This window comes from Notamacropus eugenii, chromosome 1 (genome assembly GCF_028372415.1).
Source record: "Notamacropus eugenii isolate mMacEug1 chromosome 1, mMacEug1.pri_v2, whole genome shotgun sequence".
Classification (NCBI taxonomy): domain Eukaryota; kingdom Metazoa; phylum Chordata; class Mammalia; order Diprotodontia; family Macropodidae; genus Notamacropus; species Notamacropus eugenii.
Genome location: NC_092872.1, coordinates 435,885,411 through 435,912,820, shown reverse-complemented (window position 1 = coordinate 435,912,820; position 27,410 = coordinate 435,885,411). Strand labels below are relative to the sequence as shown.

General features: G+C 40.0%; 1 protein-coding gene across 3 annotated transcripts in view; it reads right to left on the bottom strand.

The window, feature by feature from the left end:
• Positions 1–2,476: 2,476 nt before the first annotated feature.
• PAPPA (pappalysin 1) overlaps positions 2,477–27,410 on the bottom strand; it is a 287,476-nt gene continuing 262,542 nt past the window's right edge. For 2 of the 3 annotated variants that reach the window (XM_072631746.1, XM_072631747.1), the window contains 2 exons: positions 19,064–19,162; positions 2,477–8,217 (listed from right to left, as the gene is read on the bottom strand). In XM_072631746.1, the coding sequence (XP_072487847.1) occupies positions 8,110–8,217; positions 19,064–19,162 (207 nt within the window). In that variant the 3' untranslated portion in view covers positions 2,477–8,109. The remainder of the gene's footprint in view (positions 8,218–19,063; positions 19,163–27,410) is intronic. The other variant, XR_011972082.1, reaches the window with a different exon arrangement.

The following is a 27,410-nucleotide window of genomic DNA, read 5'->3' as shown; positions in this document are numbered from 1 at the left end:
GAGAAAGACAAAATGCAACCACGAAAATCTGCTTTCTTGTTAGTGCATGAAATACACAACTTGGGTAAGGGGAGGAAAAAACCAACCAACAGTGATGACACACCCAGTGAAGGTATGTTTTTACAGGTGAAGGTACATGAGTCCAAGTCAGTAATTAGCTCAAGGTATTGGCTCTTTGTAGAATACCTTTTAGAAGAATCATAGGGTTTTAGAGCATAAGGGAATCTTAGAGATCAAATAGTCTAGAGGTGTCAAAAAAGCTGCTAAGGCCTACTCCCAAGTGCTGCCTGAACCAGATTAAAGTGTAATTGGAAAATCATTAATAAGATAAATAAAAATACAATAAAATCTAGGTAGCTTTATATTTTAAATCAATATACAGCCTGCAAGAATCCTTACGTACAAATTGTTTAGTCCTGTCAGACTCTTCATAACCCCATGGACCATAACATACCATTCGTAGCACATGTTATATTTTTAGCATTTTAAAATTGTCCATGGCGTTTTCTTGGTAAAGATACTGGATTGGTTGGCCATTTCCTTGGATGGATCAATCACATCAGCTTTTGTCAGAATTCTCCACTATGACCTGTCTGTCTTGGGTAACCCTGAATAGCAAGGTTTATAGTTTCATTGCACTATACAAGTCCTTCTGCCAGTGATCCAGTGAGCTATGTACAAATTAGTGGCCACCATTTATATTTAAATTTGACCCTATTGCTCTAGCTCTACCCTCTTATTTTACATATGAGGAAACTAAAACCTAGAGAGGGTAGGTTACTTATCTGCTGCGGTCTTGTGGCTAATCGTTGTAAGAGCTAAGAATAAAACCCAGGTTTATGAATTTTCAGTTCAGTTCTTGTTCTTTATCATAGAATCATGGGCCTTAAACACTGAGCAGGAATCTAGAGGTCATGAAATACTAGGCCTTCATTTTAACAGCCATTCCCGCTTCTATAGCTCTTGCAATGTTTGCAAAGCTCTTGACTCACAATAACCCAGTGGTATACGTAATCTAAGCATTATTACATTTTATGTGGTGGAACAGAGGTCCTAGGGTTCAGAAGACCTAAGTTCAAATCCACCTCTGGGCACTTGCTAGATAGATATACATATATAGATATTTGCATCTGTTTAAGTATATTTTTATAGGCATATATTTTATATTTGTAAACTTTAAAGTTATAAGGAATGACAAAGGAACTTAACTGCTTCAGGTAAGCTGCAATTCTCCCCATTTATAGATGATATAACTGAGACTTAGAGAGGTTAGGCAATTTACTGAAGAATAAATATAGTGTTGGGTAGGGTTAGAGAGAGAAAATTACACCCCCCCACCCCACACTCCCCCACTGTCCAATTCTCCTTAGACCAGTGTTTCCTTAACAATATCACCTTCGGTTCTTTCTCTTTTAAGCAAATTCTTTTGAGCCAAAGGGAAAGAGCAGATGGTAAGAGTTGCCTCACTACCTTCAACAATTCACCAGCCTCAGATAGACTGTCCCACTGAAAGAATTTGTGGATGTGTTTGCTGAGCTCCAGCCAGTGATTTTTTTTTTAAAGCAGTGTGTAGCAGAGATATCACAGTACTAGGGATGAGCAAATGTGATTTTTCCCAAAGAAAAGAGGGTAGATTCTTCAAAATTCTGTATGTTTGTGGACTGTGCTAAAATTATTGGTAAACTTCTAGAATGTGCTATTAAATAAATCATTTGTGAGCATTTGAAAAGGGATACAAAATTATGTAATAATAGAATTAGTTGAAGGAACTAGGGATGTTTAGCCTAGAAAAGGGGAAGTGAGCTTAGAAAGAATATGGTAGCTTTCTTCAGTCTGAAGGCTTGTCATGAGGAAGGGAAATTAAACTTACTCTACTTGGTAATGAAGTGCAGATATAGGAGCAATACCTGGAAATCACTGAGTCAGATTTCTGCTTAGTGTATGGAAAATTACCCTTGCAATCAGAGGACCAAAAGTGAAATGAACTTCCTGGGAGGTAGCGAGTTACTCAGCAATGGAGTTCTTTAAGATGATGATTGATGACCACTGGTTGGGGATTTTGTAGTGGTAATAAATGATTTCTGAGACATCTTCCTACTCTGAGATTCTGTGATGTTCTGATATGCCCTATGTCCTAATTTTTAAAATGATCTACAGCTGAATATGCATCTTTTCCCTCTCCTTCCTCCACTGGCCACCACATGCTCTGCCTAGTCAACAGAGCAATGATTATGTCTACAATAGTTGTTCTAGAAAATATGATTGTATGACTTCATTTAGTCATATCATCAGTTTCCCAAAATATATGCAGGTAGGGCCTCTAAATCCCAGGATGCTACTACCTTGGTTTCTACTCTTCTAATCCCTAAGGGCAATAATCAACAATTATTCTTCCTACCCAGGTGTGTGTGTATTTCTGAACCCATACCTATGAGATCATCGTACTGCTGGGATGTACAAAACCACACCAGAAAGGTTTAAGCATACAAGTTATTATATATTTTTATAATATAGAATTTTAAGGTATAGGAATCAACAGTGGCAAAATATTTCTGTCTTTGACAATTTTAGTGAAATCCAACCTGTATTTGAGACCAGGGGGGAAAAAAACAATATGAAACAATGCCATGAATACAGAAGGTTAACAATCTCTCAACAGCAAAACAGGACAGTGATGGTTAAAAACAGTATTGAAAAAAAATAAATTAGATGAACATTTGTGTAAATATAAATTAAAAAGGATGACGATCTTAATAAATAAGCTATACTATTTACATCTTTAGATATGGCTTGGAGACTTAAATTAGATCCATCAAAACAGACAAACAAATAAACAAACCCCAAAACAGGAGCAGCAAATGTACGTGCGTGAGGTACAGAATAGAGATTGAATTGTGTTTTGCTTTGGGTGTTTACTTTTTTCTATTTTTTCTTCTCTTTTCTTTTTTTTTTAATTTTACAGTAGAATGTTCATGAAAGCAGATCTTCAGCACTTGGGATATGAAGTGTTATTTGCCATAGTTTCCAGAAGGTGCCAAACAGATTCTAAAATAATAAAAATCATAATAATCATAATTATAATATAATAAAAAGGTACAGTATGATACATAAAGATGGAAGAGCCATTTGTAATATGAATACATTTTCTCTAGACGAGATCACAGTTTTATTTGTAAATATTACATTTAAATATATATATACACATATATGTACAGATATATTTATATACATGTGCATATATATATCAATATAGAGATAGATATCTGCGGACAGGTAATTGATTACAGAGGCCCAATGCTGTAATTCCTAGTTATTCCAATTTCCCTTTCTTGACTGCTGGTGTGTAGTTCAGTTAAGCTCCTTGTTTTGCACTCAGAAGGTAGGTTGTGGTTTGTAAGGAGCATGACCTCTCACTTTTTAGAGAAAACAGTTTAAATGACACCACCCGCCCCCCCTCAAAAAAAACCCTTAAACCCAAACAATTGTCTGTAGAACTGAGGTGTTGTCTGAAATTGTCTTCTGCTTCCTTCCCCAATGAGTTAGAGGCAAACTTACTATTTCTCAGAATGTGACAAGTTGACTTCTCCCAGCTTTCATTCTTTCTATAGGGAGGAAGTAATTGGATTTTAATTGGACCTCAGAGCCGGAGAACAAGCCAAAAATCAGGAGAAAAAAAGTATATTAATAATAATGATAATAATAAACCCTAAATATTCTAAAACAACAGCCTCTTTTCCCAGGTGACTATAACTAGGAAGATTTTTTTTTTTTTTAACTTGGAAAGTAGCAAGAATTCACTCTTACTTATCATTGGTCTCAAAGAATAATACTTGGAATGTGTCATGCCTTTGTCCCCAAGCATCTCAAAATGCTTTTAAAACCTCAATCCAGAACGCCCCACAACCCCCCAATGAGGTAGGTAAGAATTATTATCTCCATTTTACAGCTGGAGAAACTGAGGCATGGAGAGGCTTTAAGTGACTTGTTTATAGCAAAAACAAACAAACAAACAAACAACTGGCCAGAATTGGTAACTTCTGTGCTCTCATTTCAGAGCCAGATTTCCTTTTGACTTCTCTCTTTTCTGTCTTCCAGCCCAAATGTTCAATTCAGAAGCTGGGAAACATTTGAATAAAACACAAATAAAGGATTTGGTTTGGTTTGATAGCCCAAACCCAAACTTGTGGTACTACCTGTCTTGTTTAGCAGCATTTTGGGAAAACCAGACTGTGTACAGTCATTCTGAGTGTAGTTTTGAGAGCACAGTTAAATACTAGTGAAATACAGACTTTGTATAATGCAAAAAGCACAAATACATTTGTTTTCTCTTAAGATCTTGTAAAATTGAAAACAACACCCCCTCAAAAACAAAATAGATAGCCATACTACCAAAGAGATAAAATTTTGCCTTATTTCCTGGGCCTACCAGAATCAATGAGGAAAAACAGATAGTGTTATTAAAACTCCACTGTGTTTTCTCTTCTAGGGAAATCTATGAGATTGTGTCTAACTCACTACTCAGGTTGCAGAATACATCTTTTTCTTTATGACACATAAAAATATGTTTTGCTCTTCTTGGTTCTGGATCATGCAATTTTTTTCTTTTTTTTTCTTTTTTCACTCCTCTTTATTCTCTCTCTTCTATCCACCTCTCTATCTGTACAGATTTCTTACTACATATATATTTTTATATTTTTCGACTCAAATCAATTGCAGCAAGAAACTGGCTTACGTTATTATTATTATCATTATTATTATTCTTTTTTAAACACAGGTAAAACCTATAACAAACCGACAGTTACAACCAAGTATTTTTTTTCTTTTTTGTTTTTTTCCTGGAACTGGAAGGGAGGTAGCTGAAATTTGTCTCAAAGTATCATCTTCCACAGCCTTCTCAGCCTTGGATCAAGGGAATAAGGCTATCAAGATGGCAAGAATATTCAGATACCCCCTCAAAGTCCTAAGGATGAGAATTACAGATAGTAGGTCCACTTCACACCCCTACGATCTATGAATGTTGGTCTCTTCACCCTTCACGTAAATGAATTCCTCAAGTTAGAAAGGATTCTCTCTTTTCTCTCCCCACAAAAATAAAGGCAGTTGGCACAAAACAGGGGGGTGGTGGTGGCTTTGTATCAGAAAATTGGATTGGTGGCATTGGATGTTCTTAATTTTAGCAGGATAGAAAAAAAAACGTAATGTATTTGAATGCCACTATAACAAGAGAGCAAATACTTGATCAGACACTAAATCCAATATTTTCTGGACCTCAGAGCTGTCTACAGTCAGCAATGCTTCAGAGGTCTGTTTAGAGATCTTAGAATATGTATAAGAAATGACTTTAACAGAGTTACACAAGAGTTGGGTCTGAGTCCCCAGAGAAGGCTGAGGGGCTTCTCAGCCACTTGAAATGAAGTGGAATACTCCCTTCTCACACATGGGGAGCAATCTCCTTGATAGCGCCTTTCTATCCCACCATCAAGATGAACATCTCCCCAACTCTACCGTGGAAAACACCTTGGGGAGAAATTGAAGATGGGCAGGATATATACCACAAACTCTCCTCCTTTCCTTTTTCCATTTTTGGCCAAAAAAAAATGTTCCTTCCTAAGGTACTTTCCTAACAAAGTGACTTCTTCTTTGAAGGGCGGTAGGGTAAGCATGGACAGGTGTTTAGCCATTTTGTTGAAAAATCCCCTGGCCTTTTGAAAGAATCACTCACCTAATGAAAAGAATATAAAATAAAAATTGACATGATTGGCAGGGTCTCCTCCAAAATACCTGCCTCATTCCCCTGCTCTCTGTCTGCCTCACTATCTTAAATACAATCAGAAAGTCACTCTGGGTTTTCAAGGGTTGTGGTCTCCTGATAAGAGATATCACCTTCCCTAACAGCCAAACTCTAGTTAGGAACTGTTGGCTTCTTGAAACAAAGGTATCAGGCATGAAAAGGGACTCAGGTTGGAGAAGGATGCTGAAAGGGAAGGGGCAGGTAGCACATATATCCCGTATCCCACTAACCCTGGATCTCAGAGTTGAAAGGCTTAATGTGTCTGCTTTATTTTAATGCTTGAATACACCTATAATATAGACTATGCTTAAGATGTCTGTCATTTTATTTGGGGCTGAGGGAACTGACCAGGTCCTGAATCTCAACCCTGATTTTTTCAGTTAAGAAACCTTGGTGTAGTAGACTATACGAGAACTGAACCTCATATATCTTCTCCTCTTTCTGAGCTCTAGGCTAAGTCTTGACTTCAAACCTTCCGATATAAGTTGGTCTCCAGCCAAATTAATCCCATACTAACCTACCCCATCTGAAGAGACATTATTTGGTGTTAGTTGCTGTGAACCATTCATAATGGAGGGTTGTGGGTGGGGAAAGAAATGATGAAAGAAGACTAAGTGCCTCTAATATACTTATCCCAACTAACTGTACCCTCTGACTTATAGATTCAACCTATAAACAAGAGAGAACAAATGGTGCTCTCTACCCACTTCAGAGCAAGATGCTATGGGATACACAGTGATATAACTGGGTTCCTGGGGGCTGGAGCTACACTACTGATCCATCCTGTCTCTGAGTCTTACTGAGCCCTACAGAGATGAGATTATTATGGAGTATAGAGGGGGTTGGCCTCCTCTGGAACTGTGTTTGTTCCCTAGAAACTGGTCCACTAGCAAGTATTTATTCAGGGCAGAAATTAATCCTGGAGACCAATGTCTAGCCAGAAATGGAATCTTTTTCTGGCTCCTGGAAATTTAACACTGATACACTCAGTTCCAAAATGCTAACACTGTCTTCAGCATTCTTTACTCTGGTTTGGGGACCCTTAAAATAGTTTTTGGAGTCTGTTTGCTTGACAAACTCCCTGCTCTCTCGGGTCCAAAAGGTCTATTCAGGAAGTGAGATGGGATGAGAGTGCTCACCGCACAAGCCAGCGAATGTCCTTTCCTTTGCCATAGGGGTAAGGGGAGGGCAGGTGGGAGGAGTGGAAGGAAGGAAGGCTGTGGGTAAGCTTTAAGGCAGACCATTTGGTTATTTGGGGGTTGTTGTAACCCTGTCCTGACACAGTAAAGAAATGAACCGGATGGGATGTAGCAGCAGGCATAGCAGCAAGATGTGCTTAAATGGCAAGATCTAGGGGTGGGAGGGATCCACTGGTTTTTCCTCTTTCTTCTCTTGGGGTATTAGCACCTCAAAGTCTCTGAGGAGCCAAGCCAGCTCAGTCCTTCTGCCAGGCCAGGCCTAAGGCTCTTACCACCTCTCATGTGGAACTTCCTCCCAGGACTGCCCACTGCTCTTTGCGAAGTGGAAGACCAGTGCCCAGCAGTAGAAAGAGTGGGCAGTGACCCATTCCTCTTCTCTTGTCCCCACTACCCACTGAGATTAAAAAGCTCACCCCACTTCCAACTATTATGTGGCTTTCAGAGGGTCACTGTCCTGGGATGAAACCCATGCCCCCCAACCCAATACTTGGAGCACAATATACCTTGGCACTCAGCATTGGTCTAATGTGGTCTCAACAACTCCAGGAGTTTCAAAGCTGCAACTCTCCCATGGAGAATCAGCAGGGAGCACCAGAGAGGAATGTATCTTGTCTTTTCATCTCTCCCTCCTTCATCTCTCCCTCATCCCTCTAAAGAGAGACGCATACATATACATATACATATGCATACATAAATATATAAATATACATATATACACACATATGTATATATTTGTATGTATGTATGTATGTATATGTACGTGCATAGACCACATATACATATCATAGATAAAGAGCTCATTTGTAACCTCCGTCTCAAGACATGCTGTTCCAATTATGTGGGCCCATCACTGCATACCACACACCACTGCAATACTTCCAAGTCTTCTGGACTTAACTCTGTTCTGTTTGGTCATTATGATGCGATTTGGTACATAACCCCAGCTGTGAGTCCTTCTTGGGCAAAATTCAAGGCAGACTGGTTGAATTCTAAGGGTCCCTGGGTGCAGAGAGGCCATTCAGTTGAGCAGCTAATAATAAAAACAATGCCAAAGGGGATGCGGTGTCTTGTGTAGCCTGCCTTCGGGCTGGGTGGTCTTTGGCTCCTCTTTGCCCATTGTTAGCCATGACTGTGGGCCCGAAGGGCCTTCCGACTGTGCTCTTGGGCCTTTGGGTCTCGGCAAGCACAGTCTCCTTGTAAGTCACAGGACATAGGAAAGGGGGTGACCTGCAGGAGAGAGAGGGAAGAAGGAAAGTGAGTGGTGAAGGTCCTCATCACGTGAAAGTGTTCTTTGTATTGCCAGATGAGGCTCTGGGCAGTGACAGGACTGTTGGCAGCATCTCTGGGTCAGGCAAGGCTTTTGCTGCATGGGAGGCATGAGACCCTGAGTCAGGGATATGTTTTATGTTTTAATTCCTTATTCAAGACTCAGATGAGAAGGATTTGGAGGAATTTTATATGTTGTAGTGATTTCAGATAGAGGTAAGGGGGAGAGACAGACATACAGACAGACAGATTTGTCTTCTAGTCTGAATTAATGCCTAGGAAAGGGAAAATGAAAGGGAAAGGAATAAGTATTGTCATGTCAGGGACTGTTGCTAAACACTTTACAAACATTATCTCATTTGATCCTCAAAATAACCCTGAGAGGTAGGTGCTATTATGATCCTTATTTTACAGTTAAGGAAACTGAGGCAGAAAGCAGTTAAATGACTTGCTCAGGGTCATACAGGTAGTATCTGGGGTCATGTCTGAACTCAAGTCTTCCTGACTCCAGGTCCAGCTGTGTCCACTGTACTACCTGGCTTCCTCTGGCTACTATTATTACTCACATTTGTACAGTGCTTTCAGGTTTGTAAAGTGCTTTGTGACCTTGGGTAAATGGTTAGGCTCAAATTTCCCCATCTTAAATCTAGAAGGGATGAGGAAGGGGTTTCCTAAGAGAAGAAATCTCCTTCCAAATCTAGTACAGTCTAAAAAGAAGAGTGCACTGTGAAAAAAAAAAAAAGGACTGAACTTAAGTCAGAGGATCTGCCTTCAAATGCTGGCTTTGCTACTCATTGTGTGACACTTGGGAGGTTACTTCCCTTTTCTGGGCTTCTGTTCCCCAACTATAAAATATAGGAGTTGGACTAAATAATGTTTAAGGTCCCTCCAATCCATTTGAAATCTCCATGTCTCAGTTTTTCCCATCTAAAAAGCAATGGGGAGACAGGCCACATGGGAGGGTCTATCTCTATCTGAATGCAATGCTAGATTCAACTTTTGAAAGGTCTACGTGTGATTACAATGCCTGGCTGCTGGAGGAAGGCAATTTCACCTTATTGCATCATAACATTCGCAAAGTGCATTCTCAAGAGTGTCTCCCATCTGCGCACATGGAGTTAATGACAACCCCTCCCCCTCCTTCTAGGGGAGTTCTGCAACCTGCTCAGATGTTCTCAGTGAACAATCTGCATCTTTCTTGATCTTGATCTACTTATTCTCTCTCTCTCTATCCTCCTTCCTTTCTCCTCCCTTTCTCTGTTAATACATGCCCCATTAGTTAGTTTCTGGGCAGTATATGCATCACCTGAATGGATTTCCTATTCACTAAGGATGTATCCCCCTCATCACTAACACAACAGGAATGTACTCTGCATGGAATCATCATAGTTCCTTGCTCCTCTCCTCTCCTACATGCATCAGCCTGTCTGCCTAGGGAGACTGAGTCCTCACGTCCATGTGGTGGTGGGGGGGCTAGGGAATGTTTGGAGAGCCAAATGGAATACTTTATTGCCTAACTCAGAAAAAAGAGTGTGGCAGAAGAAAATAAGTAATTCCAATATTTTCAAGGCCCCTGCAATTCCAAACTAAACTGCTACCCCATGGCAAAAAGAATGGGCCAAACCATTTGACTAGGGTCTAGTCACTAGACTTTCGTCCCAAAAGAAGATTTAAGAAAATGAAGTCCCTCTTCCTTGATTAACAAGGTCCACACTGCCTCTGATGTTCCCATTAAAAATTTTTTTCCTGCTCCTCTTAGAAACGTATAGAGAAAAGGGAAGGGAAATAGATTTGGAGTCAGCTAATCTGAGTTTGAATCCCTAGCTACAACCAACAGGTATGTATACATTTCTAATGTCCTGGGATTTTAAGAAACTGAGAGATAACAAAGGTCCAGAAAATCATCATGTAAGAACTAAGAGAACACTTCTAAAATCCAAAAGGGATCAGGAAAATAATTCAAGGCTATTCTCTCTCTACTGACATCCTTCCTGATTGCCACTAGTTTTTGGTGACATAAACAAGTCTTTTTGGTTCCTTGAATCTCAGTTTTCTCATTTCTATAATGGGGACAGGGTACACAAGGGTAGGGCAGTTAGGTGGCACAGTAGATAGAGTACTGGATCTGAAGTCAGGAAAACTCATCTTCCCGAATTCAAATCCAGTCTTAGACATGTACTAGCTGTGTGATCTGGGACAAGTCACCTAACCCTCTTTGCCTCAGTTGTCTCATCTGTAAAATGAGCCAGAGAAGGAAATCTTTGCCACAAAAATCCCAAATGGTGTCACAAAGAGTCAGACACAAATAAAAAACAACTGGACAAGAAGAAAAGTTTGAGCCACCCTAACTTTCAAGGAATTTATGGGAAAGATAGCATATATGGGAGTAGTCCTCAAGGAAATGTGTTTTGGTCTGAGGTGCCTCAGAGATTGGGAGATGGAAGAATAAGCAAGTGGATGATTTGACTTCATGATGACAAAAGGGTAAGAATTAGATAATTTCTAAAATATTTTCCAGCTGAAGGCTTTCCATTCAAGTCTATAAAAGAGTATGAGAAGATGCTGACCACTTTGGGGGTGAGGGAGCAGAGCTACCAAAGTGTATTCACGGAAAAAGCATGATACAGTAGAAAGATCAATGAATTTGGAGTCAGGAATCCTCAGACAGTATCCCAGCTCTGCTCATTTAATTACCTGTGTGACTCTGAGCAAGTCATTACAACTCCATGGGTCTGTTTCCTCCTCTGTTAAATGAAGGGATTAGACCAGATGATTTCTGAATCTTCTTCTACCTCTAAATCCTATGAATTAATGTATATTGAGCAAATATGTGCAAAGCATCATGTTAGCCTGAAAAGGACGTCAGGAAACTGGAATGTAAGACATGGCTCCTGCCCTCCAGGAACTTATAGTCTAATTAGGGGGTTGGGAAAACAAAGTTTACATGAAAGGCTAAATAAAAATGCAATACACTGTGTGGTTAATTAATCAATCAGCTAAATAGTTAAATAAATGAATAGATAGACAGATTGGATAGATAGATGGATAGATGGATGGATGGATGGATGGATGGATGGATGGATGGATGGATGGATGGATGAATAGATGGACAGATGCTAGAGCAGGCAGCAAGTGGTATAGCAAAGGTTGAAAGTGTTTGGAGATGGAGAAAGCTGCTGTCTCCTAGGGTAACTAGGGAAGAATGATGAACTGGACATTGATTTGAGAGTAAGGTAACTTGTAGAGAAGGTGAAGGGAATTTCCATGACAAAGCAGGAAGAGGAGAGGAATTAGCCAAGGGCAGGTAGATATAGGGAACCATGAGGAGAGTGGCTGACTTCACCAGTGGTCCATACAACAGAGCTGGAAGGGAATTTGGAGATCATTTGGTCCAACCCTTCACTTGACAAATGAGAAAAATGAAGTTCAGAAGTGAACGGACTTGCCCAAAGTTACACAAGTAACTTTTAAAGTGCTTTTCCCATAGACCACTGCAGCCTTGAAGAAACCACATGAGATATGCAGGGTGGGTATTATGTTGTTGATAAGACACTGAGACTGAGAAAGGTAAAGACACATGATGTCACTGACATGACATGATTTTTTTCAATCACACCTTGCTACCTCTTCAGAAAACATCTTCAATCCCTTTCCCTCAATTTAGATGGAAGTGGAGCAGGGTTTAAATTTGGAGGTTCTTGCCAAACTTTATAAAACTATTCCTGGATAGGCATCTGGAGGTAATGGAAACTGGAGAGGGAGGGTGTACTTCCTACAAGAGCTGTTTGGGTGAAAGCTGAGTATTATTATTATCATTATGTAAAACTTTCTTCTTCCCCCTTTGTTGGCTAAGTCTGAGTTCAGAAGCTGCTGTTTGTCCCACTGGAACCATGTAAGGGGTGCCTCCTCAATGTGTGATCACTTCAGGAATGCAGCCTGTTCAGGAGAAACACCGAATTCTGAACTCAGAAGGTCTTGGCTGCTGTTGTGAAACAGGTAAGGGCAGGATTCTGACTCAGACTCCAGCATGCAGATAACAACCTCGGGAGTGGAGGAGCAGAGAGAGAAGATAGGCATGAGAACACTGAGTTACAGGGTCATAGAGCTAGAAACAACCTCAAGCCAGACCACCAAGAATTTATTAAGCACCTAATAAATGAAGGCACCTTGCTAGGTAGGCACCAGAGATTCAAAGTCAAAACAAAACATAGTATCTTCCCTGAAGGAACTTATGCTTTACCTCAAGAGACGCAGAATGTGTTCCGAAATGGCCACAGGGCTTGCAGCAATTTTAAAGACCTGCATGTTGGTAGGTAACACCTACCTTTGAGTCAACATGAAACTACCATGTTCCCATTCAACTCTTAATGAAATACTGCCGACACCTGGCAGTTCCTCTAATTTGACTGGAAGTTTTCCAGGATTTCTTCTGCAGCAGGGATTCTTAACATCTTTTTCATCATGGAACCATCTGGCAATTCTAGGGAAGCCTATATACTCCTCAAAAGAATGTTTTTAAATGTGTAGTGAAATACATAAACCACAAAGGAAAGCATAGGTTAGTAACAACAAAGATGTATTTTTCCCCCATATAAATTTGCAGACTGTATCTACCTATGGACACCTTGAGGAGGAAGGAAGTGAGGTCTGTGGACCTCAGATTAAGAACCTCAGTTCTACAAAGATTTTAGGAATTTCTAGAATTTCATATGGAAAAACATATGAAAAATTCAAGAAGCAATGAGATGGGAGTCAGAAGACTTGAGTTTTAGCCTTATCTTTATCCCTAGGGTACCCAAGGAAGGTTTGATGGAAGAAGTGGGACTTGACCTAGATGGTGACTTGAGAGTAGGACAATTTGAAAAGAAGGGAGGGCATTCTGATTCTTTGGAGCAACTATGAGCAGAGGAGGGCTTGGCGAAATGTGAGGAAAATGAACTGACTTCAGATAGCAATGCTACTTAAGGGGCATTATGATGTAGGAGATAGAGCCCTGAATTCAGAGTTATAAAGAGCTGAGTTCAAACCCTGTCCTTAGACATTTGCTATCTGTGTAACCACTTTGTGCCTCAGTTTCCCCTTTAGTGAAATGAGAGTCCTTGATGGCCTCTAAGGTTTCTTCTAGCTCTAAATCTATAAACCTATGATACTCTGATCAGAATGGAAGATTTTATGAAATGTGTGTGAACTCAGACAAGTCAGTTCCCCTTTTTAGACCACCATTTCTTCATCATGGTTGAACTAGATCATAAGCTTAAATCAGTCTTTTCTAGCACTCACAGTCTATGAACTCTAAAGAACTCTATCACATGGCAGCTGTGGGGAAAATTTTTTCACAGCTGGAGAACATGAAAAAAAAAGGACTGCTTTCTTTGCCAAGAATTAAGGCAGGGGTGGAAGGGGCTAGGTTGTCAAATTCTGATTAGGATGCTAACACCATATTAAAATGTCTATAATATAATGGTAATAAATTTTAGTAGAGGCATCATCTGAATGTAAGTCAGGAGACCTCGGTGTAGTCATGGTGATGCTGTTTCCTGGCTATGGATTCCTGAAATAGTCCCTTAACCCTTCTACTCTTCATTTCTTCATTTTGCACATCTGTAAATTAAGTGATAGATCACCTTTAAGTGGAATAACAGAAAAAATACTGTATTTTGAATGAGGATCTGAGTTTGAATATTAGCTTTGCCAATTATTATTACATGTACAACTTTAGACAAGATATGTAACCTCTCTGGGGCTCAGTTTCCTCATCTGTAAAATGAAAAGACAGAAAAAAGACAAAAAAAATATATAAGCTAGAAAGTAGCTTATATTCAAGTAGGATTTTATATGTCAGTGGATTTGCAATCTCATTTCCTCCAATGGTACAGAAAAAGAACAATCCATGTTTTCTCACCTTGTGTGATTCTTGATCAGATTCCCACAAAAATCTTTCATTGAGCATCTACCCAATATGCTAGAGACTTTCCTCTAAGTCTTTTTAACATTTCATATGTACCAGGGTCCCATAGATATTACTGTTCACCTGCTACCCTCTCTGCTCTGGCTTCAATAAAGGCCCACCTCATTTTTCCAGTCATAAGCATGTGTGGTTCATTTCATTAAGGTATATGCCCAAGGAATTATATATCTGTATAATGTGCAAGTTAAAGTCTTAAAGAACATTATTTTTATTCAATAAATTAAATAAACTACAAATTAATGAATTTTTAAGAATTCATAACTAAACTTTATTTTAAAAATATAACCTTTGCAAAGGGCTCCTTTTAGTCAAACTCTGACCCTTATCTAAAAATGCAGAACAACTTTTCAGCCTTAATTTTGACTAATAAAACAGTTTTGTGACTGGGTCCTACTCCCCAGCTTCATAATTTGCCATGATGGGATGAATGGTGGTGGAGTTCAAGAACTGAGATAAGCAAAAGTTGATTTTGTTCATAGCCACAAGTTCAGCCTCAATTTCCTGACTTGAAAAATGGGCATGTCAATAGTACAACCTCCCTCTGATGGTAATTGCTGGGGAGACACTTTGTAAATATGAGTCACTATTATTTTAGGATCCTAGCGAAGAAAGGGCTTCATTTTGAGACAAGAAGAACAAAAACACAGCAGAAACCAATGATTTTCAAAAAAGATAGGCAAGAGTCTGCTTAGACATCAGCCTAAGCTCAGGCTCCACATCTGGGAGTGCTGAGGAAATACCACAGGGTTACAAAAATGCCCTGATCACTCTCAGTAAGGAGAAACAAGTTACTAACACTGACAGTAGTAAACAGCTCTGGCCTCTCTATTCCATAACCCACTGAATCCTGGCTGGAGCCATTCTGGAACCCCTCTGGTACCATCCAGTCAATTCCAAGTTTTCAGAAGCACAAGGCAGTCTGCAGAATAAGTAATAGTGGAGGGGGAGGAAGGTGATGAGGGAAGAGGACCACATGCTGGGAAAGAGCATGTCTGGAGATTGCTGTCAAAGCATTTTCGAAACTTCCCTGATGTGAACAACTCTGAAAGTATGAATAACAACTCCCTCCCCCCTCTGCAGTCTGTGCCTGTGTTCCAGTGTGCATCACCTTCTGAATGCAAAGGCTGTATCAAGATAACCAAGGCAGGTCAGGGCAGGGAGTTTTCACTTAATTTCCCTTCATTTGACACCCTTCTCAGGTAAATGCTGATGGGTCACTTAAGGAGGAGGAGGAAGACAAGAAAGGATTTCTCTTTTCTTGGCTTCTTAGTCACAAGAATGCTTCCCACAAATCCAAAAAAAAAAAAAAAAAGGAATCCCATGGGCCAATAAGTCATACTGGGTCAAACTCAGGACTTCAAAAGTCTTGGAAAAAAAGTCTTGAGAGCTTATAGTCAAGAGAAAGAGAAGCCTTGGGGAATATAGTATTCCCACATCACCCTGGTTGGAACACTTTGTTTGAGGAAGTAGCAGAATGAATTCATAGCTGTGGATTCAGCAGCTGACCCAAGGATTAGGAGAAACCTTATGAACATCATCCTTGGAGTGGAATCCTAGACACCAAATCAAAGAAGGTCTTCAGGCATAGTTTTATGGGGAACTCTCCAAGGATGGAAGGGGCCCACTGGACTGGGATGACTTTTGTGTTTTAGAGGATCCAGGCCTCATTTCATTTTAATTTTTTCCAGGGAATAGAAGCTGAGAGGTGGCTTCCCTAGTGTCTGGTTTAAGAGGCAAGTTTCCACATATATAATGATGTCCAAGGAGGAGTAGAGAGGATACTGAAGGATATGTGAAACCACTGACAGGGGGTAGCATGGCAATCTCAGCATCCTTGGAGGGCTCTATCACCTTGACACTCCCTAGGTCTCTGCCAGCTTTCCTCCTGGAGGTTCAGAGACTGAGAGCTGTGGGCCTGCAGTGAGCTAGAGGTAGTTGCCAAACCGCACAGAGTACTTACTCTGCTGCTCAGCAATTAGCCGCACTTCCCATCTTCCTGCTACTGATTGTGAAAATATGAATGCAATTAGTCAAAATAATCACCCAAGATTTAATAGCATGACAGACCACCCCAGGGTTGCAGGGAGATACCCTACTACTTGGGGGGGTATTGTGGTCAGATCCCCCAGCTTGTAAGGACCTGGAGGTCACTGAATCCTTGAGCAAATGCCATTTGGGAACCCTCTTCTTGGGAGAGCTATGCCGTCGGGATAGCTGGGCTTTTTGGAAGCCAGCGATGTCTCCCAAGCCAATGCAGCAGTAGCTGCTACTGCTGCTTTTAATTTACCCTTTGTATGAGAAGAAATCCCTTGGCTGGGGGCCACAGGATGCACCAGGTCAACGAATCTCTAGATTCCACCAAGACACTAAAGGCCCAATAGACCCTTGCATGAAAGTCCAAATCTTGTTCAGATTGAAAGGTGCCTTTATCATTGAGAAGGAATCTAACTTGGGCTTATCCCTACCCCATCAACCCACCAAAACTCATTCTTGGAGTTCTTTAAGGGCAACATTATTGGAGCTTGAAGGGACCAGAGAGATCATGTGATATTTGACCCTTTGGAAGATGGGTGACCACATTTCAAGGATATTGTGGAAGAGATTCCTATTCAGTCACAGGCTGGATGAGGTAACCTCTGAGATCTGTCTGTGAAACTCCATGATCACTCTTGTTCTTATAACTTATAATGTTCTTATAACATCTTACATGGAGCTTTCATTTTCTCTTATTGAAGTCCACTTGGTAGTACAATTATTGATGTCACCCCACCCTTCCAATATATATGTGAAAATTCCTTGAGGGCAGAAGTGATTCCCTCCCCCCCCCAATCTTTAAATATGTACCACTGAGCATGACACCTTACTTGTAGTATGTACTTAATAATTTTGGGAAAAAAGTTCACAGAACCACATTAATGTTAGAACTGAATGGGAGCTTAGAGGTCATCTAGTTCAACTCTCTCATTTTATGGGTGAGAAAACATGAAAAGTTGTTTGCCCAAGGTCAGATGGCTATTAAGGAGCAGAGATGGGATTTGACCTCAAGAGGAATAAGATTTTATGGAATTATGTTCCAGCTTCTCAGGATTCCAGGAGATTCAAGAAAGGCCATGTCAATGTTAGCCATATTGTACCCTAACCCCAACCCCAACCCCAATCCCAACAACCTGAGGAGAAACTTTCTAGTAACAGTGAAATACTTTCCTAAAAGCCTCTGAGCAGATTTTTCAGAGACCCATGGTCTCTCAGATCACTGGCTACTTGGTTGGATCATCTTTGGGAAATGCTGATGTCCTGGGAGAATGCCAGTGATGAGACCTCTTTCCATGGGCATTTGAGAACATAAACTGTGAACACCTGACTCTATGTGCAAGGACTTAAGTACATTTAATACAGGACCATCTTCTCACCATTGTTTACTCTTCAATCTAATGATACTGGTCACTTTGCTTTTTCCTCACACAAGGGAATCTCTAGAATCTAGGCATTTTTATTGGCTGTCCCTGATGCCCAAAAGTCTTTCCCTCCTCAGCTCTGCCTCCTAGCTTCCTTCAAGTCCCAGCTAAAATCCCAACTTATATAAAAGTCTTTCCCAGTCTTCCTCCTGTGAATTACTTCAAATTTATCTCATATATATTTTGTTTCTACATCATGTTGCATCCCTCATGATATTGTGAACTCCTTGGGAAGAGAGCTTTTTTTACCCTTCTTTCTTTCTTCTCCCCTTCCTCTTACTTGACACAATTCCCAACATACAGTAGGCACTTAATGCTTGCTGAATGACTGAATGCAGATGCCCTTATACTAATGAGTTTTTTAAACCAATAGGTTACAAATGGGATCTAGTATCTCGAAAGAATTTCAATAAGGGGAATAAGAAAAGGGTACTCAGTCCATTTTGACTCCTAGAATAGCAATACTATGTAGCATCTTCAGTCTCAAGGCTGGAATCCAGAATGTCACATTCAAAACTAGGATAGGGTTGCTTTCCTTGCAAAGTCCTGTCATTCCTATCAGCTCATTTTCTTTTCACAAAATCTTTATTAGAATAAAGGAGAAATCAAGGCCCAAAGATGCAAATAATCATTGCCAAGTAGAGCCCCCTCATTTTATAGATGAGAAAAATGAGGCCAAAAAGGAATGACTTGCCTAAGGTCACAAAAATAGTAAGAAACAGAACTGAGACTTGAACCCAGGTCTTTTTATTCCAGGAAATCGAAGATTTCTGCCATCACCTCTCTCAATTATCTTATTTCTGGCTCACCTCACCTGAAAAGACTTGCTACTTTTAGTGTTTTGATATTCTCTCTTTGATATTGCTGCCTCTAATGCATGGTGATTTCAGTTTTATTTACCCTTTATTTTTTCTTCCATCTATGAAACCCATGTAATGTAAAGTCGTCTTAAATTAGAAGTGAATATAAAAGGTTTTTTTTTTTTGGAGGGGGGGATAGGTTTAGAATGGACTAAAATCCCATTTATTTGGAATTCAGGTTTCTAACAGCCTCAATTCTCCAGAACATGGCGGCAAAATCAGAAGAAAATGAAAAAAAAATCTTAACCAAAATAGCCATCACAAAACTCTAGCAAACACATTTATTTTATTTCATAGGAAAAGCCCTTTGATCTTCACCTATAGCCTGTTACTCTTATTTAGTATACAATAATAACAAGTTTGCTTGCCCATCTCGCAACAGATTAGAAGCAGCAAATTAGAAAGCTTGCCCAGCTGGATTCATCCTTGAGCCCCAGGAATAAGGTACATGGAAGCACCTTAGGGTTATAAGCTAGAGATTTGGGGATAGGTTCCTCCAAGAAGGAGAAATAGCCCTTACTTACTTTTTTTGTCTTAACTGTAGAGGCACAACAATCACCCCCATCATAGTTGCAGAAGGCTCGGTTGTTGATGGCATCACAGTAGTTATCTCCCATGAAAGGCTATTGAAAGGAAGACAAAAAATTGAAAAGGGTCCTCAAGGCAGGGTGGGCTGACTTGGGTAGCCATACTGGGGCGTTTTCTTGTGATGGGACTGTAGCCTTCTCTCCTGGGTACTGGGGCGCCTGAGATTCCCCAAATAAAGGAAAACGCCTTAGGGTCCTGGGCCAAGGTTCCCTGTCAGCTCAAGAAGAACTGGAAGTAAATGGTTTCTTCTTCCCATGTGCATATAATATCCTTTCACAGGTCCTCCACCTCTACCACCAATAGGAAGCTGAGTCTCTTACAGGCTTACCCACTACCTATGGGGCAAGCAACACCCCAGCTCCAAGGGTGTTCCCTGAGGAGTCTTCAGTGTCTTTCTTGTAAAAAAGTGAACCAGACCCACCCAGACACTGCTGGATAGCCAATGCCTCTGGACTCTGCACCAGCATGTGGGGGAAAGAGGTCCTAGTTATCCCTGTGCACTGGATGTGAGTGGGTGGGGGAAGGGAAGCCAAAGGAAAGAAAGAAGGAAGTGAAGTGGCTCATTCATGGGGACCAGATAAACAGTGAGAGAAGGTAATGGGAAGGCTTGCAGTCTCCTGAAAGGTCAGCATCCTGCCTCTATGTCTTCTTCCTATTTATTTGCCTTATTTCTACAGGAGATGCTCCTGGAATCTTTACTCAGGATAGAAGCTCCTGCTATCAGGTTAGTAATGTCAGGGCCAACACGGAGAGTCAAAGACAGTGGACAACTCAGGCAATAGTAGCTAAACTATTTTATAGCTCAACTTTGTCTGAAAACTATTAGCAAATCTGCCTTTGAGAAGTGAGGAAATGGGGTCAGTCAGAAAGGGAAGCTAAACTGAATAAATGACTGTCCTTTAGTAGACATAGTGAGGCATTTTGGACACAGCCCAGGACTTAGGGGTCAGGAAACCTGAGTCCAAATCCTAGTAACACACCACCTAGCTGTGTGACCTTGGGCAAATCATTTCACTTCTCTGGGCCTCCATTTCCTTGTTTGGAAAATGGGGATGAGAATAAAAATTGATTTCTTTGGCTGACAGCATTGTTGAGAAGATTTTTTTTTTTTAAGTTAAAGCTCTGTGGAAATATGATTGGTCATTTTGTACATTCCTCCTAGATTGCCTGAGATATCAAGAAAGACGGAAAATATTACATTGAATAAAATGTGAAATACAGAGAAACTTCATCTAGTGGAAAGAAGAGTTAAATAATACAACAGTTACCTGCTGTTCCCCCATAAGTGAGAGAGAAAGGAAGGGGAACATATTTAGAGCACTGACTTGAGAGGACCTGTGTTCAAATCCCACCTCTGAGATTCACTACTTGCGTAAAGTGAAAAAAGTCAGTTAACCTCCAGTACCTTCAGTTGTCTCAGCTATGAAATGAGGAGTTTAGACTAGAAGACATCTGAGGTCCCTTTCAGTCTGAGAGCTATGATCCCATGATTCTTGCATGTCTCTACTGGCATATAGTCTGTAGCTTCTGTAGTGCAGAAATCTCATCTAAGAAAACCAAGGATTTTTCCAGAGAGCAAAAAGATTGGAATCTAGTCGGAAATTACGTGACTCTTAATGCAAATCGATCCTACTCCACACCTACTCTCCAGTGAAGGATCAAGGGAGATCCAGAGAATGAAGTCAGATAACAGATCAGGTTAATGTGGATGCTGATGCCATCTCCATACGTCTTTACTGGGAAAATCCTAGCCTTAGCTAGAGGAATAGCAAGGTGTAATGGAAATAGCTCAAGCCTGGCAACAGACCTCCTTGGGCTCTAGACCTAGCCCTAAATCTAGAGACCTTGGTCAAGTCACTTTATTTCTTTGAGCCTCAGTTTACTCAAATACAAAACAAGAGGGTTGGATTGGATGACCTCAAGGTCTTTAAACTCAACTGTGTTAAAATTCTACATTTTAAGGGTTGGTAGATTCAGAACTTGAAGGGACCTCCAAATTTTCATAGTTCAATCCCCCTCATCTCAGAAGATAAAACTGAGGTCAAGGATGCTTTACTGACTTGATCAAGATCACAAGTACTGTCATAGGCAGGATTTGAATCCAGGTTCTTTGTCTCCATAACCAATGTTCTTTCCATTATCCAGGGGTCCTTAATCGTGTGTGTGTGTATGTATGTATGTGTGTGTGGTGTGTTTATCCACTTCTCATGTTTTTAAATGCTTAAAATACATAGGATTCTTTGGGGGAATATTGAAATACAGTTATTAAGATATTAATAAAAAACAAGTTCATGAATTCCAGGTTAAGAATCTTTGCCATGTGCCATCCTACCTGTCCTAACCTTGGCATTGTAGGGAAGTATATGGTACCATTCAAAGAACATAGGCTGGTACTTATTCACTCTCTTACTTATTACCTGTGTGATTTTGGGTAAATCACACGCAACCTCCATGGACCTCAGTTTCCTCTGTAAACTTTCCTTTCATTTCTGTAAAATGAGGGAGTTGGGACTAAATGACTTGTGAAGTCCCTTCCTACACTAGATCTCAAAGCTGGTAGGTGGCACAGGGGATAGGGAACTAAGCCTGAAGTCAGAAAAACCTGAGTTCAAATTTGATTTCTGACTTTAACTGGCTATGTGAACCTCAGTAAGTTACTTAAACTCTACCTGCCTCAGTTTCTTCAAGTGTAAAATGCGAATGATAATAATAGCACCTACCTCAAAGGGTTAGTGTGAGGATCAAATAAGACAGCATTTGGAAAGTGCTTAGCACAGTACCTGGCACGTAGAAGTTGCCACAGAAATGCTTATTCCCTCCCCTCTTCCCCAGACATTCAGTCCTATGCTTTAATAGTTTATATTGTAAGATTCCTTCTACTTCTCACATTCCATGTACTTGAATCCCTTCCAATTTTAACACTGTTTTATGTTCTGAGGTCTGTTCCAGCTCTATCATTCTATGTTTTCTGTTCTAACATCAGTTTTAACATTCTAGGTTCTGGGAGCTTACTTCCATGTTCTAATGTTTACAGTGAGCTCATGTTAAGAGGCAGCCTTGGTTCCTATGGCTGTATTCAAAATCTCTCTGTGGGTTTTCATAAAGTGGCTAGGCTCTCATTAACCCTGTTGACCTCACTTTTTCCTCCCCCAAGTCTCCCAGGGCCTAGTACTACCAGGTTTCTTTTCACCACCTTCCTCTTGATGTCTAAAGGAAGAACAAGGATTGACCTTTCCCCTAGAAATCTCTCTAAGGAAGGATGAGCTAAGAAACCGTTCAGAGCTCAGAGCTCACGTGAGTGTCTGTGTGGCTGAGTGATAGGAGAAGTACTCTATGACTGCATTATTAAGTTTATATTATACCAGAGGCACCAGTGCCAATCAATAAGGGCTTCAGCTCCCTCTTCCGCTAAGGAGGCCTGCTTATGACCCAACATATATTAAGGAACCAAAAGAGCTGCATGCCGGGACCTATACTGGGAATGAAAGGAGCTGGTTTGGTAGGTAGATCAGCATCTTATAATAATAATAGCTATCCCAATTTTTATAATACCTGACTGTTTACAAATCAACATGCAGTGGACAGATTACTGGATTTAGAGTTAGAGGACCTAGGTTTTTAATATTTGTTTTGCCACTTACCACCAATGTGACTTTGGAAAAATCACTTAGCCTCCATGTATCTGTTCCCTTACCTATAAAATAAGAGTGAGGGAGATTTCCTTTGTTATCTTTTCTAGTTCTAAATCTGTGATCCATCTATTTTCTGCACAATACCCCTCTGAGGCAGGTTTGCTGTCATTCTCATTTTACAGATAAGGAAATTGAGGGTCAGAAAATTTATGACTTGCTTATAGTCAAAAGGTTAGTAAGTGGCAGAGGGACTCAAGACTCAAAATCAGGTCATCTAGCTTTTAGATATAATACTTTCCTCAAAATACCATGTTTTGCAGGTTAATACTCTGATACCAGTGAGGAATCAGTTAAAGAAATGACAATGAAGGCCAAACTTGGTGGGGAAAATGTTATGTTAATTCTTTGTGAAAAGGTACAACTTTTAAAAATGTAAAATTTGCTCTTGAATGCCTGGGAATTCAAACAGAGGTCTGTTTGCTTATAAAATCAACATATCAGACATATTAGGGTTTTATATGATATATAAAAACACAAAATATAGATTTAAAAGAGAGGAAATAAAAATTGCATTGCTTCATACAGTTCTTTCCATGTTTCTTCATATTTGCCATTTTATGGCACCATGCCCTTCCATTGCTATATGAGAATTTAGTCAACTATTCCTCCCTTCATTAAAACTTGTAAGCTGTTTCCAGATTTGCCCTATGTACATCAAATAAAGTATCTAAGAATATTTTTATGCTGGGGGGAAAATCTAGCTCACCTGAAGTAAAATGAACTAAAAATAGCTAGTTCCTTCATTTTCCAGGCAAAGAAAGGGCCTCTTAAAGGATGTGGTACTTGAGCTAAGCTCTGAAATGAGCAAGCATTTCCAGGAGACTAAAGTGAACAGAGAGAACATTTTAAGCATGGGATACAGATAGGAAAAGGTCGTTGGGAGATGGAATGTCATGGATGGAGAGTAATAAATCAATGAAGAGTATGTGAGGTGGAATAAAGCATTATCATACAGGAAAGATAAGCTAGAGCCAAACAGTAAAGGTTTGAAGCATCTATTGTACCTTAGCAGTCATAAGGAATCACTGAAGCTAGGTTTTTGTGACTCTACTTGATCATAATTGCCTTTTTACCTCTGATGAATCCTCTTAAGTCTCTTTTGCATCATCTTCATCCATGTTTGTGCCACCCTCCTACTATTTTGAGGTCAATCAACAGTCTTTTAAGCAGGAAAATTATATGGTTATTCAAGTGCTTTAGAAATATCAGTTTGGCAGCTGTGCAAAGAAGTGGAAACTAGGGGGATGGCCATCACTTGGGGGAATGGATGAACAAATTATGGCATATACATGGAATGAAACACTATTCTACTAGGAAAATGACATGGGAAGATTTTGAAGAAACCTGGGAAGATATTTATGGACTGATGCAGAACCATGAGAACAATTTATATGATACATATTATATATATTATATAAAAGCAACATTATAAAAAAATAACAAAACTTTGAAAGACTTAAAATCTGCTATTAAACATTATTCTAGAAAACTCCCCACCTCCTAAAAGAAAGATTGTGGACTAAAATGTAGAATAAGACACAGATTTTGGGACATGGAAAATATGGGAATCATTTTACTTAAAATGAAGACTGTTACAAGGTTGCTTTTCTCCCTAATTTTTTCCAGTGGGGAAGGGAGTGATATAAAGGAGAGAAAATAGGTTCTTATTAATTGAAAAAAAAATTAAAGAAAAATGACTGAAGAGGCAAACTTCTGGAAGAAAAGGGAGGGGATGTAACCAAGGACACAAGTAGAGAGATCAGTCTTGACAAGAAGGAGGCACCTCTGCATTAGAGATTGGAATGAAGGAGGAAAGAATAGATGACAATGTTGAGGTGATTTGAACTATAGGATTGGGGAGGAGAGGGAGCTCCTCTGACAGTGTCCTTTAATCTTTGGGGTATACATCTTCCATTCCTTTAACCAATCCCCATATGTCACAAACTCAAGAACCCTTCCCATCTTAGCTGCCCCTCCCCTGGATGTATTCCAACTTAAAAATGCCCTTCAAAAACATGGCATTGAGAACTGATTATAATATTCCCAATGTGGCCTGACTGGGGCTTAGTGGGAACTATTCCCAACTTATTTATTTTATTCATTCATTCATTTATTTATTTATTTATTAACTTTATATTCTCTTCCTGAAGCCTAAGATGACACTGACTTTCTTTATATGCCATTCATATCCTTGTGTCGCATTAAACTTTTAGATCACTTCAAATGCTACCATAACTTTTTCAAGTAAGCATGCATACCCAGCCTTGTATTTCTGAAATGAAGTTTACTCAGCTCTCAATCAGAAAACCTGAAAATCTTAAAGCTGTTTAGGGGCACTGGCCAAGAGTGAGCTTTTAAAAAAATAAAATTAATTAATTAATCAGGCTCCAGGAATTCCAGACTGGTCTGTCTCACTCTATTAGGACAGGGGCCCAGCCACTCTCATTCTCCTGCTGACTTTGTCTCAGTGTAGTGTTCTAAGCACATATCACAGGGATGGGGGAGGAAAAGAGCAGTAATCTCTCATCCCCGTGCCAGGGAGATAACAATCAGAGCATGGTCAGGTGAGGGCCTCCATGAGGCCACTAGTGCTGAGTCAAAGGAGAGATTGAATTCTGCTGTCAGATTGTCCACTTAAAATGCTGATTGAGCAGTCTCTTTAGCAAGAGGGTGACAGGGAGGGAAACAATACATGTGAAACTGAAAAAAAAAATACAAAGCCTTTGGATAACTCTGGCTTTTTCCTGTAATGCTGAACTAGTCATAGTGGCTGGAGGGGATACCAGGTGACTATTTGCCTGGTTATTTTCACTTCTGTGCCACAGTGGATAACATGATCAGTGATGGGGCCAAGCAAAGAAAGGATGACAGAAGCTGGAGATTGGGACTCTGGCCCTAAGATGTCACAGGGCATCCTCCTGGAGAATGCAGTGGTATATATTTTTATATCATCTCAGAATTTTGAGTTCAAAAGGGACAGTTAGTAACATTTTTTGTGTGAGGAAGATATCTCATATTGACATAGAACTTTAAGATTTACAAAGCACTTTCCTCACAAAACCCTGTGAGGTTAGTGGCCTATGTTGTTACTTTCCTTCCATTTTTACAAATGAGGGAAACAAAGCCTAGAGAGGCTAAGTGACTTGCCAAGCATCACACATTTATTTGCTAAGTAGCTGAGGAAGGGTTTGAACCCTGGTCCTGTGGATTATAAGTCCATTCCTTTGGCTTCTACACAAAGCTGTCTCTAAATCCAAATCCAATGAATTTTCCCCCCTATGGTAGCTGTGGGATTCGGAGGAATCATCTAAGATTTTCTCTTGATAGTATAGGAAAAGCATTTGAATATGGTCTTTTGGTCATCTCTATACACTGTCTATCTGGGGAGGGTAAGGGAGTGAGTAGTAAAATCCTCCAAAATTAGCCTCACACCATTCCTTCCTAGTAAGGAGTTCACTGGCCAAAAAACAATGACTATAATTGGCCAAAAGAAAGACTCTGGAGAGACAAAAGTTGACTCACGCTTGTTTATCTTGATGAGTCATCATATACATCAAAGAACTACAGAACATGGTGTGATGAGAGTTTTTCAGTCTTCAGAGATGTTAACTGGAAGTTGCATAAGGATTTGTAGACTAATGTTCTTGTAAGGGTTTGAAGACGTCATTCTATATCTTGTACCAAGGCAGAGATAATATGACTAGTTTTTGGATAGGATTTTATGAAAAGTGATTTCTCCCTTGAAAAACATCACCATCTCTACTTTTTACACTGATAAGGTCAATAACTTCTTGCTGTGGAAACTCAGGCCAACATTCATATCTGACTCTTGAGGGAATACTTCTGATCATCCTATTTCTTGAAAGTTATAGAAGAATTATACGTTCCTTCATTTGCAATTTGGTTGGGGTTTTGCAGATTATCATCAGAGACCTATCCCCTAGATAATTAGGACATCAACCTACCCGGTGTGTCTGGATCATCCAGCCAGCCACAGATGCCTAGAGTGACTGAGATCAAATGAGGATCACTGGATAGAACAGGTATCTCTGTTTCTGTTCAGTGACAAAAACAAATAGGCCAGAGACAGATATCCTGAAAGCATCAGGTAGCCCTTTTAAAGTTGCCAAGGCTCCTATCACATGATTCTAGCAAAAGAGGCGTTGCATATGATTATGTTTAATTAATAGTGAGATTATCTAAATTGCCGAAGAACTTCTGCTTCCCTTCATAAAACTCTCTCCATCAAAGACCATAGCCTCTGTAGCAGAATATTCATCCTTCACTGAAATGTCTTCATAGGGAATTAACAAAACAAAAAACTATTAGGACAGACATACTATGAGCACTTAACTTTTGTACCTCAAGAATCCTGAGGGCCAGCATAGGGCAGCCTAGAATCAGGGAATTGTAGAGTTAGAATAGGTTTGGAAAGTCACTAATACAGTTTCCTACTACCCTCCCTGACAAGAAGTCATCCAAATTCTGCTTGAGTATATCCAATGGCAGGAATTTTCCTACCCCATAAAACAACCCATCCACTACCAGATAGCTTCAGACATTCAAAAGTTCTTTAAATTGAGTCAGGATC